Here is a 17,701-nt window from a genome sequence, read left to right as displayed (position 1 = left end):
GTCAGGAGCTCACTGTAAAAGGTAAATGTTATCCAGTGTTATTTACTTTCATCATCTTACAATTACAGAGACACTAGTACTTCCTACTACTACATATGCTCAAATCTGTACGTGCAAAAACAAAATTTAAACACCTGGCTGTGCACTGCCCTTGGCTAGGTCTGTGTAAGAGGTGAGCTGATATTTCTAGTAAACATCGCAGTTACATTTCAAAGTAAGGTCGGGTAGCCAGGTGTCATTGATATAAACACGTAAACAGGTAGGTGCCAAAGCAACCACCTAAATCATCTGAAAATTCTTGACACCTTTTTATTCTGATTCATAGGATCGTTTCCAACTAGTTCCAGTGTCGGCATTTCTGACAGTTTGGCCATGACAGAACAGTTGACGACCGACGTCATGTGGGGAATGACCGCCGCCACAGTTGTCGGGATGGCTGCCGGTGCCTACTACCTGGCGAACCGAACAGTTCAGGCACCGTGGCCGAGGGTTCGTAGCCCCTTTTTATATTTACCAAGGTTATGTTTTAAGTGTGTGTGCGTGCGTGTGTGTGTGTGCATGCGCGCGCGCGCGCGCGCGCGCGTGTGTGTGTGTGCGTGTGTGTGTGTGTGTGTGTGTGCATGTATATGTGCCTATGTATTACGATAGCCGGGGTGGATTGTACCTAGTATGCACCTAGTATGTTGGTATGTCTTGGAGAGACCTCGATCGGATTAGATTTCGGCTTGTTAAGGTACTGCAGCCGAACTTCCGGTTTTGTTATCTCGTGTTCTGGACAAGCTATGGTTCTAAGAGTTTGGTAGATATATAGCTGCTTGGGATGGAGAGTAAGTTGTACGGGTTTGGACCCCCTGGAGGCTTTATTGGAATTGCAGGGGCCGATTTTCATTTTTTTTTCAGAATTTGAAAAAGACTAACTCAACAATTCCGAAGATTTGTAATCTGTAGATAGCTTTGTAGATGGCCTTATTTACATGATATATGAAGAAATGGTACAATAGCCTTCTCTGCTAAGATAAGATATCCATACATTGCACAACTTGTGGTATCTGAGTGCAGAAGATGACCAACTGAGATGATCTATGCAAATGAGAACCTTATTTACATAGTCAATGAGAAACATTTGTAAGACGTCACACGAAAAGGTTTGCATTATTTCGCAAAGGTATGGTTCATGTACGTTAACAGAAAAAACACACACAAATTTGCAAGTTGAGATAGTCTTCCATACTTAAATCGCAAGAATTCTTAATGTTTTCTTTGTAGGAGAAACAACTACTGTCTTACACGAGGAGGGTACAACCAAAGAAAAGGAAAATCCAGTTACCGCTGAACTCGCTGGACGATTTCGTGCCTCTGGAAAACATGGAGCCGGTGAACGACGTGGCGGGGTTCTTCACAAGCCACGGGAACGAGTTTTCTGTGTACAGTATCGACTGGGAACAAGAGTCGGTAGTGTTTGTGCGACCTGTGGACGGAACAGATCTTAAAGATCACCCGTTCTTCCGCGAGGTTTGTACGAGCATTCCACCTTTATAACATGGTAGTGTTGGCCTTTTGTTGTGTGTGTATTTCGCATTTATACATGTTGGCGTTTTGTGAGGTGCAAATTGCTTTAAAGCGCCGAAAAGTGTCCCAGGTCAATGTAATTCAAGGTAAAGCTTTGCATCCTTTTTTTCTCATAGGCTCAAAGAAGGAATGCGGCTGAGATTCTTTCAATTCCGTTTTCACATCTCCAAGATGTTGTTGATGCCATTCGTCCCAAGGTTGCGCATGTGCAGAATGTCTTTGTCTATATGACGGGTAAGACTGCTGTCGATTTTTGCCACGAATATCTTTGAGTAAGAATAGCATACTGTTCTTGCACCTTTTACGCTCTGCGTTAACGTTACGCCCGACGTCACAACCTGTATTTACCTTTCTTCAGCATTGTGGGTAGTGCTGTGTACCTAAACCCGTGTATAGGTTCAAATCCGGATTTAGATCCAAAGGTTCAGGTGCTAAAAATAAAATTTTCGGTTACCTTTAAAATTGCATATTGGTATTTCTTTGACATGCAATTTGATAACTATGTACGCGAAGTTATATACAGTCAGTAGTTCACACAAAAGTCAGTTATAGGCACATAAACGGCAATGTTTTTATTTTTTTCCAGTGCAAATTTTACGATCAAAGGAAGGTTTAAGATGGTTTAAAACAAAAGGAGAGTACAAGCGAGAGATATGTTTTCAAGTCCGGACTTGTTTCCAGACGTTTAGGTTTTTTTGACAGTCCGGATCAGGTCTAGGGTGTAGGTACGCATCACTAATTGTGGGTGGCAACAAACACGGCATACTTATGCATGATATGCATGACAAGGGCCTGGGCATTCTTGAAATAGTCGCGCACGTGTCTTACAAACTTCTGCTGTCAAGTTACCAAAAATTCTATTTTAGATCCATGTTGGTAGTTTGTTCCTTCACCGCCTGCCTTAAATTTTCAGACATCACAATCGCACGACGTCTTACGACGAATGTGACCAGGCCTTAATTAAGACGAAATCCGTACCAGCTTATTAAGTTACTACGTTATGGCACCCTACGTTAGTGTTTTGAAAACGGTATCATCCCATTATCAGATTTTTTTACTGTATGATCATAAGTAGAGGTTAAAGCACACAGGCCTGATTATTAACTCTGCAGCTAACATGAGTCCGTGTTTATTTGTTTTTTTCTTACAGGAAGATGCGGCTCCACCCTCCTTACCCGAGCAGTCGATGCCACTTCAGTCGCTCAAGCGGCCAACGAGCCCGAGATATTTTCCATCATCAGCATGGCAGTGATCCGGTCCAGACGTTCCAGACAGAACAAAGATTTCTCTCTCAACCCCGCCGTGAGCTCGGCTTTCGGGTCAGACGAGGACGACATGGTGACGCTCTTAAGGAATGTCGTCACCCTGCTGAATTATCACCTTGTGACGGCAGATCCTCGTCACCGGGATGTCATCGTGTACAAGATGAAATTTGATGTTCTTCTGATCGGCGACTTGATGTATCGGGCCTTCCCGTCTGCGAAAAACATTTTCCTATACAGAAACGGGATGGAGTGCTTGGAGTCATGGATAAACTTATGGTTTCGAAGTAAAGTTGTATATTCCCTCGTGCGAGCATTGATAAGGCGTGGCTTGTGGAGGTGGGCACCGATGATACCCGACTACTTCCTATGTTTCGGAGATGACGCAAAATTTACAGAGCATTCTAATGGAAGTGGTGTCTTTTACGCGATGGCCTTGTGGGTTGGCTCAATGCATCGTGCCCTGGAGTTACAGAAGATGCACCCAGAGTATTTCTTCCACTGCCTGCTTCACTACAGCGCCTTGGCGAGAGGAAAGGAGAAGTCACTGCGTTTGCTGCTGAAGAGGCTCGGGCTGAAGTGGAATCCTGCTGAAGATGCGGAAGAAGCGGAGAAGATGAAGAAGTTGTTCGTCCAGGACAGCCAGGCAGGGACATTTCTGTCCGCCAGGTAGGTCGTCCAATATGTATCTCTATATCATTTGTCGCAAGTAACGGATTCGAAACCAAACTGCCGCTGAATACTGGTACTGAAAAGGTGCCTGGCATAACCCAAATATTCACTTCCACTTTGTAGTATTTCTACGGTGTAATTATCAGCAATAGAAATCTGTTCACATCGTTTTCGAAGAAGGCTATTTCCGACAACTATGGTCCAATCATTCCAACACCATGTCCTTGTTTTCTGCACAGAACCAAGAAACCTGGTGAGAAGTGGACGAAGCCGTCGCCATCCAGCTGGCTCGGAGACTGGGAACGAGACTACATGTCTAAAGTCTGCAGGGCCACTGGGAACGACATACCGGGCCCTGATTTCATCTTTCCCGACACCATGTGGTAAGGATTATTTGAAGGTAGCGGCTACAAAAATGTCAGATTTCTTGAGAAGGAAAAAACAGAGGAGAAGGTGAACGGGGGCTTCTTGGGTGGGGGGATAGGGGGTAGATGAGGTACATTAACCCAAATGAAGGTATGTGTTGTCAACATTAGTGGACTCAAAACTCATGTCCAATATGCTTGGGGCAAAAAAAGGGCCAGCGTAGATGCAAGAGCACTACTCGTCTGACGTCAGTAGAAGAGCAGCTAGAAATGTCCCACGTCTTGCATAAAAGTGGGTTGTTTGGTAATTGTTTTCCTAGAAACTTTGTTTTCAAACATTCTTAAGGTAAAAGGCTGGGGGAATTTTAGAGACTATTTTCTCTTTTTGTACAAAATTTCTTTAAAAAATGGCGATATGAAACATTTTATGTGCATTCTAGATGTAGCTGGCCTTATTCTACATTTTGCAGATAGCAACATAATTGGTAATATAGATAGTTTTCACTAAACATTCAGATTTGACTTTTTTGTAAAGTTTTGATCTGTCAATGTCGATAGACAATCAGAAAAAGTTTGAATTTCTATCTTCTTAACAAACCGGCCTAAAATAACTAAATATAAATTATCTTATATTTACATTTTGCAAACAAGAACATAACCCTATTCAGTAGTTTTTTTAGATCTCCATGTGTGTACAATAAAGACCGTCATTAAAAAAACATTGAGACAGATTATCAAATATTGTCTAGTATTTTTTTTGACACGGTGTGAATTTTGTGTATAAAACAGGAGGTGTTCTACGGTAGCCTAGGTACCGTCCTTCGTAATTACCATTTGCTATCTCTTTCCTATTACAAAAGAGAACCAGTGGTGACTATGGAGGATGGTATACAGTTTAGTTCTACTGACATACCTGGAGAATTAGAATATAGTGCTAAACTTTCTACCAACAATAAGGTGTTCACGGCTACGTGATCGTGGATACCTTAGTGTTGGAAGAAAGCTTTACACTGTATTATATTGTGATTACTACCACCAACACGGATGAGCTTCCCTCAGGCTGATAACTGGAGAATTAGGTTTTACGCCTTACGTATGTTTTGCTTGGTAGTTGTAAAGACGCCAAGCCGGTCGGTTGCACTAGTACTTGTATGGATTGTAAGTGATGTGATCTGTATGCTATGCTGCATGCCAACCTTATTAACAGGTCTACTACAACAGCGGTTTAGTAACGGAAACAACAAGTCTAGAATAGGAATAGAGATGCGCGGGTGAGAACTATAGGTGTGACAACTGAAATATACATATTACTACGAAAAGGACTAAGTATACGTATTCACTACTGCGGGCATATCAACCATTCAAAGCTCTAAGTAGCTGTTCAGTTTTTAGTTAATTTTAGTACACTATAAATGATAAGCTATTTCCAAGTATTGGCTGATGTTACATAACTGTCACTACGATGTTAGATTGGTGACTTTTGTATACGGTGAAGGAACATTTTTTCTACTTTCCCATTTCAAACTGTGTCCTGTGGGACCCCTCCATATAAGGGTTGCACGTTACAGAGCCTGTATGCAGGTCCTGTATATGTGCGGATTGGGGGTATTTTTCAGCTGAACGCATCACATCGCAGCAAAACGCATCCGTGAATGCGGAATTAACTATGCCACAGCAGCGCAGAAAACTCCAAAGGACCTCAAGGGAAAACGACCTGATTAAAAAATGAAATTAATGAAATAGATTGCGTAGATAAGCCCAGCAGGACAAGGGTTAAGAAGTAGAGCCAGATGTGCTGAACAAAATCAATCAATGCGACCTGTAGCATTTCAGAGTCTCACTATATATTGCATAATGTCAAGATGTCTTGAACATCGCATTATTTTGCTTGAAAAAGCTCCTACAATTTGTCACGTCACAAAGCTTAACACCTTTCAATGTTATTCTCCTGCCGTCTCGAAAGACTGTCCTGACCCACCCATAAAAGTGATTTTTCCGGTTTGTCTGCAAACTTTGACCCGAAGGACGATATTCAGGGACAGCTTACAAGGACGCGCTCCACTACCACAACAACAACACGAAGATTTTTGCTACAGCTCACTGCAACAGGTAAATGACATCCAGTGTTTTTTTTTCATCCTCTTGAAATAACATAAACACTTTGTTTAGCCATAAATACAACATGTGTCATCAAGCTCTTACGTACGTGCTAGAACAAGACCAAAACATCAGAGGAATCGTGGTATGTGTCTGTTTATCAGGTCACACATATCTAGTGAATATGGCAGTGACGAGTCAAGCAAGGTCGGTGGGGTGTCACTGATATCTGAAGGTCGCGTATGTTGCCATAGAAACCGCCAAAAATAATTTCAAATTACTGACACCTCTTTATTCACATGGTGGTTGGTAACTCATTCCAGTGTCGACATTTCTAACAGTATAGACTATGACAGAACAGTTGAAGACCGACGTCGTGTGGGGAATGATCGCCGCCACAGTTGCGATAGCTGCCGGTGCCTACTACCTGGCGACCCGAACAGTTCAGGCACCTTGGCCGAAGGTTCGTAACTCCTTTTCTTATTCAATGATAACGAAATGAAACAACAAAATTTTGCATGTGGAGAGCACAAAATCAAACTTGACGATTTTTCTTCCATTCATTAATAGCACTTACAATTCCTATGTTGTTCTTTACACGTAGAAGAAACAACCCTTTTCTTACACGAGGAGGATTCAGCCCAAGAGGAGAAAAATCCAGTTACCGCTGAACTCGCTGGACGATTTCGCGCCTCTGGAAAACATGGAACCGGTGAACGACGTGGTGGGGTTCTTCACAAGCCGCGGGAACGAGTTTTCTGTGTACAGTATCGACTGGGAACAAGAGTCGGTAGTGTTTGTGCGACCAGTGGACGGAACAGATCTTAAAGATCACCCGTTCTTCCGCGAGGTGTGTACGTAATACGTATGTACTTGTATAATATAATTTCTATATTACCTTTCATGTATGTACTCATGTTATACATTGTATGTTCTGCATGTCTTCCAGGTCCCATTGAAAAGCAGTGGCATGCCACTCTGGCTGAATAAAACATAGATAAATAAAAACCAAAAACACTCGTTGCTTCGCGGATGTTAGCTTTTTGTGAAGTGTAAGTTGCCTCGAAACGTCTGCCAGGTCAACTAAAGCGACGTATCTTTTTTCTCACAGGCGCAAAGACGGAATGCGGCTGAGATCCTTTCCATTCCGTTTTCACATCTCCAAGATGTTGCTGATGCCATTCGTCCCAAGGTTGCGCATGTGCAGAATGCCTTTGTTTACATGACGGGTAAGACCGCTGTCAATTTTTGCCACCAAGATTATTCAAGTTACGGCAATTGTTAGCTCATTAGCTATGGATGATAATATTGCCATGGCCACAATTGCAGACTGGGTAACTTCAAGCTGTAACTGTTTTTGGAATCAGTATCATCCCAACATCATAACAGTAAATACAGACCAAATGATAGATGGATGTTTTTAAAACCAAACTGGCCTGAATATATCTGCAGCGTTCAATATGAGTCCGTGTTTTTCTCACACAGGAAGATGCGGCTCCACCCTCCTTACACGAGCAGTCGATGCCACTTCAGTCGCTCAAGCGGCCAACGAGCCCGATATATTTTCCATCATCAGCATGGCAGTGATCCGGTCCAGACGTTCCAGACACAACACAGGTTTCTCTCTAAACCCCACTGCGCGCTCGGCTGTCGGGTCAGACGAGGACGACATGGTGAAACTCTTGAGGAATGTCGTCACCCTGCTGAATTATAATCTTCTGATGGCAGATCCTCGTCACCGGGATGTCATCATGTACAAGCTAAGACCCCATGTTCTGATAATTGGCGACTTAATGTATCGGGCCTTCCCGTCTGCAAAAAACATTTTCCTATACAGAAACGGGATGGAATGCTTGGAGTCATGGATAAAATTGTGGTTTCGAACCACAGTTGTATATTCCCTCGTGCGGAGACTACTACGGCTCGGTTTGTTGAGGAGGGCGTGGACTATACCAGAACAATTCCGATGTTTCGGAGATGACGCAAAATTTACAGGCCGTTCTGATGGAAGTGGTGTCTTTTACGCGATGGCCATCTGGGCTGGATCGATGCATCGTGCCCTGGAGTTACAGAAGATGCACCCAGAGTATTTCTTCCACTGCCTGCTTCACTACAGCGCCTTGGCGAGAGGAAAGGAGAAGTCACTGCGTTTGCTGCTGAAGAGGCTCGGGCTGAAGTGGAATCCTGCTGAAGATGCGGAAGAAGCGGAGAAGATGAAGAAGTTGTTCGTCCAGGACAGCCAGGCAGGGACATTTCTGTCTGTCAGGTAGGTCGACTACCACGTGTGTCTGTGTCATTTGTTGTAAGTAACGGATTTCAAACCAAACTGTGTAATTGGCAACTGCCGCAGAATACTAGTACTGAAATGATGCCAGGCGTAGCTCCACTACTCACTTCCACCCTCGAAGTGTTTTCTACATTGTCGTGACCAGAAATAGAAATCTGTTCAGTCCGATTTCGAAGAAGGCTGTTTCCTACAACTATGGCGGCATAGTCACTTGACCATTCTCTTTGTTCGCCGTGCAGAACCAAGAAACCTGGTGAGAAGTGGACGAAGCCGTCGCCATCTAGCTGGCTTGGAGACTGGGAACGAGACTTCATGTTTAGAGTCTGCAGGGCCACTGGGAACGACATACCGGGCCCAGATTTCATCTTTCCCGACACCATGCAGTAAGGAAACGTTCATAGGCTACTGTTGACGACTTTATGTTGCCTCACCAGTGTTACACATTTATTGATAATGTAACCATCATTTTTTTTTCCTTTCTTCCTCAAAGAAGGACATATTATGATGAAATTTTATTCATATTTCGTGTATTTGCAGGTGGGATACATGCTTTCTTCGGCTTGTTTATTTTTGTGACGACCCTTATCAATTTCTAAGTAATGCGCACTAATCTGCTTTGGATTTGATTTGAATTCCCAAAATATAATTCTCCGGAGCGAAGGTTGTCTTTATTTTCAAGTAAGTTTCCTAAAGCTGCTTATCGTTTGTCTCCAGTTTGAAGAAATGTGCCATTTAAACGTTCTTTAAACATGTTTCCAAAATAGTTGGCGTTGACATTATGCTTTGGCCATGTATTTTGGAAACCATGTCTGCACAGTATATCTTGTTCATGGGTACACCGGTCGTGTTCTTATACAACGGCACTAGTGCCGTATGCTTTTTTAAACAATTCTTTCAATAGACACGTTGTTTAATCTTAGCCAAAAGTTAATTAGTCATAGCTCATAGCTGATAATAACAGAGGAGTATGGGTTGCTAGAAATGCCTGTTGGCGTATACAAGTATTATTCCGTGAACAGGGTTGATGGAGTCAACCGAAAATTTGGGGTAAGTCCCAATTTCTCTTACAGTGTTGGACGAAAAGTTTAGTCTTGTTAATAAAGTATTATACAATATATTAGGAATTATTATCATACATTATGCAATTTTTGACATATACTAGTACCTTTACGATTCCGTTTAAGGAATAAATGGCTGTGTTCCCGCCAAACCTGATTTTGTGTCTGCCCACGTTTATCCTTGTGCCTCCTTGAGGTCGGTAAGGATTTCTTGCGTTGTAAAACAAGTTTGCCATGGAAACCTGACATGGTAAAGTATGACGATCTGTACTAATTCAAAACGTAGTAAGACGCCATTGACGATGTTTATGAAATATACATTTTTTTTCATTTAAGCGGTGTTATGATAGAGTATTGTAGAATGTTTTTCGAATTTTTGGCATACATTATGCAATCATTGACATATACTATGCAAGTTTTGGGAAAATATGACGAACTGCAATGATAAAAACAGGACGTCCTTGATTACATATGTTTATGAAATAGATTTTTTTTATTGATGTGGAGTTATAATCAATTCATTCACTTACCACAAATTAATGACAAAAAACTTTGTATCTTGGTTCAGACCAACTTTTTATCACTTGAAACACTAAAAATTATCAATAAGCGTTGATTATCAATGAAATTACATGTATCTACAACGATTTACAAATAAACTATAACTAGTATATTACTATCTTTGTTATATGTGTAAGGATATATTTATAATGGATTTATACTGGATTGTACGTGGTTATGGATTTAATCTCTTCATGCAATCTGTATCTTTTTTTTATCATTTGTTGGACAACTACCTCTTTATTCCTACTTAGCGCAATGAAAATCGGTCGATTTTCAAGAGTTATCCTTGAACAAATAAGGGCTCTAACAAATTAAAACTATCATTATATTTAGATGAATGCAAACGGCAATAAAGTTTATCAAACGTAAGAATCTGCACGTGCATGATTTCTTCAGTATTTGTCAGTTACTCCGGAAAGTCTCCCAAGGGGGCCCAAAATCGACCTTGACCCTGCTAACATCTACCCATCATAATTAATCCAGTAGTTATTGAGACGTATTGGTGACCACAAATAGGTGGAAACACAGTGAGAAACACAGACACAGCCAAAACAATACCTCCATTTTTCATGGGTGTAAACATGTTGCAGGGCATTCAACCCAGCTGGCACGACATTGTCCTTCTTTCTAGATCCTGCAGGACGCACACTTACTAATAGACACAAACATACCATCTCCGTTCCCACAGCCAGAACAAAAAGACTTCGGAATTATTTCCTTATCTGACAATAACGACTTCTTGTGACGTCCGTTTGTATATATGCCGCTTTTTTGTTTGTTTGTATGTCTGTGTGTGTATGTCTAGTTGTCGTGTTGGCAGAATGATTAGGTTAGGTCAGGGTAGGGTAGGGTAACAGAGGCCCAGGGTTCGAATCCCCTGACATGTCGCCCATGTTGCGTCTTTGGCATAGACGCGACACAAGACTGCCTTACTCCATCCAGGTGTAAAACGGGTACCTGACTTCGATTAGGGAGGTAAAAGGCGGTGGAAGGAGAGGGATGGGCTCCGCCTTTCAATACCGTGCCCTATACCCAGTGGATAACAACCCACTACCCCAATGTCTTCAAAAAGGTAATGGGACTACCTTTATCTACTTTTGTAGAAGTATCAGAAAACCTAACGAGAGGCGCTGTACTTTTGTTGTATGAATGTAATCACACTAAAGACTGCGGCTGGTGAATGGAATCGCTGAGCGACCAAAAACATTTCACTGGTCGCTCAACGAATTTGATACGTAAAGAACTAATCCTTTTATATTTTATTTGTTTTGTTGTATTTGCAGTCATATTTCTACATCGTGCATCAAGTTTCAATGATGGTGGTTAAATCAACGCCATTCAGACGCCTTTTGGGACAGTCAACTATTTTGCTGCTCAGACATATTTATGAGACCACGCATGAAAGAAAATGAGCGTTGCTTTACCTCGAATGACCTCGACAGCCTTTCCGTCGTTAAAGCAAATTACACCTTCACAAAAGGCCAACATCCCTTAGGCTACGTGTGTGAAGGTGAGATACCTGTACACACACCACGAAAGCCAAAACAACCAGTTTATAAAGGTGGGATCTTTTACGCTTGGTTGGTCTTTAAGATCGGTACCGATTTCTCGTCTCAAAAACCCTACATACTTTAGGTCACAGGCAATGCTATTCACAATCACAGGCATTTGAAGCATATTAGTCATAAGCTATCAATGCTACATTTCTGCTGTCTGAGACTCGAGGAACGTTTGGGGTCTATATGAAGACCGATATCAAAGGTTGTGACCTTGGACCTTTCGATAGCGATCGGCTAGGCTGGCTGGCTGGCAGCTGGGGAAGCCTCATTCTGGCTGGCTAGTGTCATTTCTATTCTCTATGATTCGTCCATTATTTCAGAAAGGTGAGAGCACGCCACAACACTTGGTTACTAGAGGAGTTGCGACACAGTAAAACTTACGTTAGAGTTGGGGGAGGGGGGTGGGAATGAATCACCCCTTCCACCGACGCGACATGTCTGCGAGCTCTAAATGAAATTTTCGGCAGTAATAAGCCTGGTGTTCTCTCGATTATGGCACGACTTTAAGGGACCGAGGCTGCGATTCACACATGATCCTGTGATTAAACGTGTTGAAGATAACACAAAGCTGTCTCTTTTCCACGTAACAGGAAGACAAAGAGCAAATTTTCCAGTGTCTGAGACAAAGACATGACTGTAAGATGTACGCCACGTACCCATCCTGACACTTGAGACATTTTAGTATTGCTTACAACCCTTGAAAAAAATAATGCAGAAGCTGAGAAGGAACAAAAACTTGACCAAAAATGTGTAACGTTATACCGTGATACATTCATCCATCCGTAAACAACGCCTGTTTTGTGAGTACGTTAGACCTATTGGTGTTTGTTTATACAATTTTCCTAGATCCATTTGAAGGACTGCATCAGAAGACGGCATGTGTTCAACTATGTCGCTCATCCAAGATACCCTTGGTCAGCTCGACCTCTCAATACTCTTGTTGGGACTTGTCGCGCTGTTGATGACGTATGTCTATGTCACACGACCCAGGAACCTGCCTCCAGGACCGTGGAGTCTGCCCATCGTCGGGAATTTACCAACGTTAACATTGGCCAAAGTAAGGCTGTTTGAAATTATTATTGCTATTATGTCTATGACGGTCAATGTAAGCAAAAAGAAAATGTCGGTTGCCTAAGTCATAGCAGTAAAGTGTATAGACCGATCCCATAGCCCCTCCCACCTCTGTCAAAACGTTTAGATACAAAATAAAACACAAACATTGAAATTTATGACAAACCTGCAGCCACTCTCTCATTGGCTGAACCGCTAATCACCATTCTCTCATTGGCTGAATTGCTAATTGTAATGTACAGTTAGGATCGGTCTAAAGTAAAGTGATGAAAACTAGGCGTAGAATATGCAAATAGACCGACCGTGACTGTTCATCATAATAAGCACTTCAGGCAATGATAGCATGGTACTATTAGCGGTGCGACCAATGAAGGATTGGGTGGCCGCATGTCCGTCAAAGTGTATAATTATCAACATTAATTATTGATTTGCTTTTGTGTTGTTCTAGGGGAACATCCATCATACTTTCAACAAGTGGCGGAAGAAGTATGGTGCAATCGTTTTCTTCAAGATCGGGACTCTGGTAAGGGGGATAAAAAAAACTGTACATTTTTAGATTCGATAGAACTAGCCTACTGTTCATGGACTGGGCGTCATCCTAATTAGTTTAACGGGGCTCTTGTACTCTCCCCTTGCCAATAGTTAGTTAGGGGAGTGTTTGGGAGCCCCGGTAAACTAATAGGAATGACACTCAAGCTATACTGTTCAATGTGTGCAAGACATTATCATTACGGTAACCCATATCGACAAATATGTCGTGAACGCAACCCATTTGGAATAAGGTTGCAGAACTTCGATAGAATGCTTGTTTTTGTCTTACCTGCATGTACACCCTTTTTCAGATAATGGAAATTCCATTAGGTGTAGGTTGTAGATATTTTGCACAACATGTAGTAACTGTGTATTGTATCTTTTTGCCACTGAAAAAAAAGCGTTATCTTCTTCCATCAGAACGCTGTTTGCCTTAATGACTATGACGTCATCAAAGAAGCATACGTAAACAGGTCTGACATGTTTGGGAATCGGCCAACAAATCTAAGAATCGTCAACGAACTTTTCAACCAAAAGGGTGCGCAACCTTTGTTTTGTTTGTGTTGCATATCTGGTAAACTGACTAATGCATGGCATAACACACCGGATTTGAACTAAACACACAAGCTGCATATCCAGACAGATGTAAATGTGGTGGGTATTTTACGTGCTCATTTTACGTGTGGCTCTCCTCAAACACGGGACCTCCATTTAACGTCTTATCTGAAGGAAGTCACTGAACGAGGCTAGGTACTTATTTTTCACCTGGGTAGAGTGAGTAAATTTGTCTGTTCCATTCTGGGGTGGAAAGTTTGTGACGTCGTCGTCTTCGAATGCCGGATTATCGAAGCTTTTCAGACAGTGTTCTGTCAAGTTGGCATTTCTGGCGGCATTACTGATGTCGTCTCTGCGCCTCTAGGGTTAAAAATGGCTATCATGCCCGGTGATAGTTTTACAAGTAATGTAATGTAAAATCCCCATTCTTGAAGTAACTTGCCTTCGGATAGATTTCAAACTCTTTTTGTTCTGTTACTCATTAATAACTTTATTCAGTTCAATTTGTTTGAAATATTTCGCGTAATGTACCATCTGTGATTGCTTACGCAGGAATCCTGTCCGCCCCACTCGGCCCCCACTGGCGGGAGCGACGAAAGTTTGCCAGGGGGAGGCTAGGGTTTGGAAACCGGGGCATCGAAAACAAGGTCTTGGAAGAGGCCTCTAACATGCAGTCAGAATTACTCAAGACGAAGAGCAAGTCCTTCAACATCAAAAGAATGCTGCAACAAGCTGCCACCAACGTCGTGTGCTCCATGGTGTTTGGAAAGCGATGGGACTACGAGAACCAGACGTTTCAGGCCCTCATGAAATCCCTTGACGTCTTGTTCCGCTCAGGGTTCTTCTTCATCCCAGAGAACATCTTTCCATATGTTCCAGGGTTTCTGAGGCGCGGACACAAGGTATGGATATTGACCAATATGAACATCGTTTGAGCTAATAAGTTTCGGCAAAGTCCAGCTAGTAGGCCATTGTTGTTTGAAATCCTTTTGTCAGGTCAACGAATGAATTGAAGTAGATATCATTAATCATGCCATTGATCTATGGCACGTTTCGGTGCCCACAAGTTTTGCATGTTTCACCTGTATGTAAGCAGCCGCTACGAGATAAAGGACTCAAGAGGAAACTTTACTGTTCAACAATAGGTAAAAGCAAACGTCGAGAACATCTTGGAGCATGTGAGAGCTGAAATCAAGGAGCACAAAGAGACCTTCAACCGGGAAGACGTCCGTGACTTCATCGACGCCTTCCTCTTGGAGATGCAGAGTCGGCCGAACACTGAGAATGGGTCTTTCACCGAGACGCAGCTGGAGATCACCGTGCTTGACCTGTTCCTTGCCGGTACAGAAACCGTGTCAACTACCCTGTGGTGGGCTTGTCTGTTGCTTATCCTCAACCCAGACATACAGCACAAGGTATGCGGAGTTAGTAAAATGTTCTGCTAACTGCAACTGCCTTCACACATGTATCCTCCTGCGTAATAGATATTTCTGCTACGTTATTGTGTATCCATTACTTTACGTTATTGGGGATTCTTACCGTATGATTGAGAAAGAACAGTCAAAAGAAACGTTCAAAAATTTAGACTCTCTTTCAACGAGACGTCAATCGCTGAGCGACCGTACAGCGACTAAAATTGGACCTGTGTGAACCTTAATTTCATAATTGGAATATAATGCAAGATGTAAAAATATGATTGGAAAGACAACAAAACACACAAAACGATCTGTCAAATCTTTTACCGGTCGTAGCCTTTCTAGAAAGGCTGCGTTATGTGCATGTGCGTTTGTGCGCGCACGTGTATGAAAAAAAAGACGGTCCAGCGTCAATTTTAACATCTTCAACGCTGGGAGTAGCAAGGAACCAACTTTTTTTTGCTCCTATCCTGTGATCGCATCCAAGTAGAATCTCCTACACCAATTTGGAGGCTTCAAAATTTGTAGTCGGCTGGCACAGACTCGTGTAAAGAAGACTAGCGAGCAACCTCGCCGACCAACCTAGATGACCTTGATCACGACTAACTCCCAACCATGGTCTGGAAACGGACAGGAGGTCATGGTCTGCTATGTGTGACGGGGGCTTTGATCCACTTACTCTGGGATGGACCCCCGCTCTTTGATATCGATAGCCATAAGTGTATGGGATGTGTTACAGAAGGTTACCATAGCTTAAACTGAAACGGACCTTCCGTTCATTCCAGGTACAAGGGGAGATTGAAGAGGTCTTAGGCCGAGAGGGAAGACCGTCCATGGCTCAGCGGCCACAGATGCCTTACACCGCGGCGACAGTGGCCGAGATACAACGTTACAGAGCCGCGTCAAATATTGGGATTCCCCACGCAGTGCCGCGAGACACCAGCTTCTACGGGTACATCGAAGAATCAAATAACTAGCCACTTTAACATTGCACATATACATGTTAACGAGTCGCAAACAAAATCTACAACGTAAATGCTTGTTTCGGCGAAAACAAAGATCATTATAACACCATTTTGGATTATAACTACTAATAACCGTAAAGGCTATGATTCTGGGACGATTGTTATTCACTGTCATATCCAATGAAAAAACATGCTGAAGCTAATTTTCAACTGTTATCACCTCCATGAAAACAGAGGTATTGTTTTCGGTCTGTCAGTACATGTTTTGGTCCGGGTCCAAGTCTGGCAGGGAAATGCATGACAGAACAACTTTGGTAGATTTAGCCAGAAATTGGCAATATAATGAATAAAAAAAAAGATTCGCAAAAACTCTCACGGATCTTCAATTTCTTGTTTGTTACACATGTTAAAATGAATAACAGGAGTAAGCCTTGCGTCTACATTGATGTTCCAATGTCTGTGAAAGAACTTCTTATTTTTCTGAACAGATACACAATACCGAAAGACACCATCATCTTCGGCGGTCAGTGGCCGGTTCATCACGACCCTGAACGTTTCCCAGAACCAGAGAAGTTCGACCCCGATCGGTTCATTTGCAGTGATGGGAAATTCAAGAAGAACGAGTATTTCATGCCCTTTTCTATGGGTATGTGTGACATGTATCTTATGCCTTTTCCTTTTAGTTAGAATATATGCTCTTGCACAAAAAATGACGCTGTCTTAAATCAATTTTGTTGTTGATTTCAGGTTCACGTTCCTGCCTGGGTAAACCACTGGCTGAGGTTGAAGTGTTTCTGCTGTTCACTTTCCTGTTCCAGCGATTCGGTTTCGAGCTGCCAAAGGGCACTGATAGACCATCTGCTGAAGGCGTTATGGGGATTACACTGGCCCCAATGCCTTACGAACTCGTTGCTATTCCCCGTGATTGAAAATTCGTTCTAATCTTCGCCAAGAAGGTTAATAATATGTTTTCGATACCACCTGTATGTTTTCATGTGGTCAGCATAACTCAAACTGTGAATAGATTTTTATGATATTTGGTATTTGGGTAGGTGTCGGCTAAACAAAGGAGCGGTTCCAATAAAGTGCTCCTATCTTAGCTCAGAGCAGAGCTTCATATTTTTATATCTCGTGTTTTTACTATGGACATGAGACAGAGCCAAATGTTTCTATGTTTTATATAAGGGGAGTCATGACTAAGGATCATACTTATGACGTTCTTTATTGCTCTTGAGAACTGGCTTTGGCAAGATACACCTCGACATGTGAACATGGCCAAATTGGACGATAACTGGTAGCGCACGATAATACGTTAGCACGATTTTGAAGTTATAGGCAGATATAGGTTCCACTACGCTTGTCGGGAACGTTCCAGTGGCTGATGGTCACAATAAAAGACTTTCGGGTATTACTAGTTGGTGCGAAGCGCTAACAATCCATCTTGACGAGTGATTGAAACCTAAAGCATCGTACTCTTCAATAAGTTCTGATTCTGAAAGTGCTCTGTTTCAGTCTCAGCCAACACCTCAAGTTCACTCGGTCAAAGTTGACTATGGTCTATTCTTTATAATGAAAACCGGACGGTTTTAATCAGACTTGTTGAAATGATGAATTCTTCGTCGCCTAGCAACAGCAACTATTTGAAACTGCCTAGAGCGTTGCCTTTGTGTGGATCATGTCTGCATAAATGTAAATAAACAAACTATGATATTGGCGTGTTCATCGCTCATA

At 42.4% G+C, this 17,701-nt stretch overlaps 3 protein-coding genes across 3 annotated transcripts; all 3 read left to right on the top strand.

Moving 5' to 3' along the window:
* Positions 1-1,690: 1,690 nt before the first annotated feature.
* LOC136427987 (uncharacterized) lies at positions 1,691-4,565 on the top strand. Its single transcript, XM_066417227.1, has 3 exons — positions 1,691-1,803; positions 2,720-3,500; positions 3,743-4,565. The coding sequence occupies exons 1-3, from the start codon at positions 1,797-1,799 to the stop codon at positions 3,888-3,890; spliced, it is 936 nt and encodes a 311-aa protein (XP_066273324.1). The 5' UTR covers positions 1,691-1,796; the 3' UTR covers positions 3,891-4,565.
* Positions 4,566-5,891: 1,326 nt separating this feature from the next.
* Positions 5,892-9,467, top strand: LOC136439753 (uncharacterized). Its single transcript, XM_066435322.1, has 6 exons — positions 5,892-5,977; positions 6,307-6,428; positions 6,570-6,815; positions 7,077-7,194; positions 7,451-8,231; positions 8,492-9,467. The coding sequence occupies exons 2-6, from the start codon at positions 6,315-6,317 to the stop codon at positions 8,637-8,639; spliced, it is 1,407 nt and encodes a 468-aa protein (XP_066291419.1). The 5' UTR covers positions 5,892-5,977; positions 6,307-6,314; the 3' UTR covers positions 8,640-9,467.
* A 2,838-nt stretch (positions 9,468-12,305) lies between these two features.
* Positions 12,306-17,699, top strand: LOC136446176 (cytochrome P450 2J4-like). The gene is made up of 8 exons (XM_066444524.1): positions 12,306-12,490; positions 12,953-13,027; positions 13,456-13,573; positions 14,143-14,492; positions 14,736-15,005; positions 15,791-15,957; positions 16,393-16,616; positions 16,718-17,699. The coding sequence occupies exons 1-8, from the start codon at positions 12,311-12,313 to the stop codon at positions 16,897-16,899; spliced, it is 1,566 nt and encodes a 521-aa protein (XP_066300621.1). The 5' UTR covers positions 12,306-12,310; the 3' UTR covers positions 16,900-17,699.
* Positions 17,700-17,701: the final 2 nt, after the last annotated feature.

The sequence above is a fragment of the Branchiostoma lanceolatum genome, chromosome 1 (assembly GCF_035083965.1).
Source record: "Branchiostoma lanceolatum isolate klBraLanc5 chromosome 1, klBraLanc5.hap2, whole genome shotgun sequence".
In the NCBI taxonomy this organism is placed as follows: domain Eukaryota; kingdom Metazoa; phylum Chordata; class Leptocardii; order Amphioxiformes; family Branchiostomatidae; genus Branchiostoma; species Branchiostoma lanceolatum.
Note: the sequence above shows the minus strand (reverse complement) of the source record. Positions and strands in the feature narration are given on the sequence as shown.

What these genes read in the sequence shown, in the direction of transcription:
- LOC136427987 (XM_066417227.1), top strand. An exon ending in GGGACATTTCTGTCCGCCAG is followed by an intron (nt 3,501 to 3,742) that starts GTAGGTCGTCCA and finishes TTTTCTGCACAG; the next exon opens with AACCAAGAAACCTGGTGAGA.
- LOC136439753 (XM_066435322.1), top strand. Translation starts at nt 6,315, where the DNA reads ATGACAGAACAGTTGAAGACCGACGTCGTGTGGGGAATGATCGCCGCC. An exon ending in TTCAGGCACCTTGGCCGAAG is followed by an intron (nt 6,429 to 6,569) that starts GTTCGTAACTCC and finishes CTTTACACGTAG; the next exon opens with AAGAAACAACCCTTTTCTTA. An exon ending in GGGACATTTCTGTCTGTCAG is followed by an intron (nt 8,232 to 8,491) that starts GTAGGTCGACTA and finishes TTCGCCGTGCAG; the next exon opens with AACCAAGAAACCTGGTGAGA.
- LOC136446176 (XM_066444524.1), top strand. Translation starts at nt 12,311, where the DNA reads ATGTGTTCAACTATGTCGCTCATCCAAGATACCCTTGGTCAGCTCGAC. An exon ending in CAACGTTAACATTGGCCAAA is followed by an intron (nt 12,491 to 12,952) that starts GTAAGGCTGTTT and finishes GTGTTGTTCTAG; the next exon opens with GGGAACATCCATCATACTTT. An exon ending in TTCTGAGGCGCGGACACAAG is followed by an intron (nt 14,493 to 14,735) that starts GTATGGATATTG and finishes GTTCAACAATAG; the next exon opens with GTAAAAGCAAACGTCGAGAA.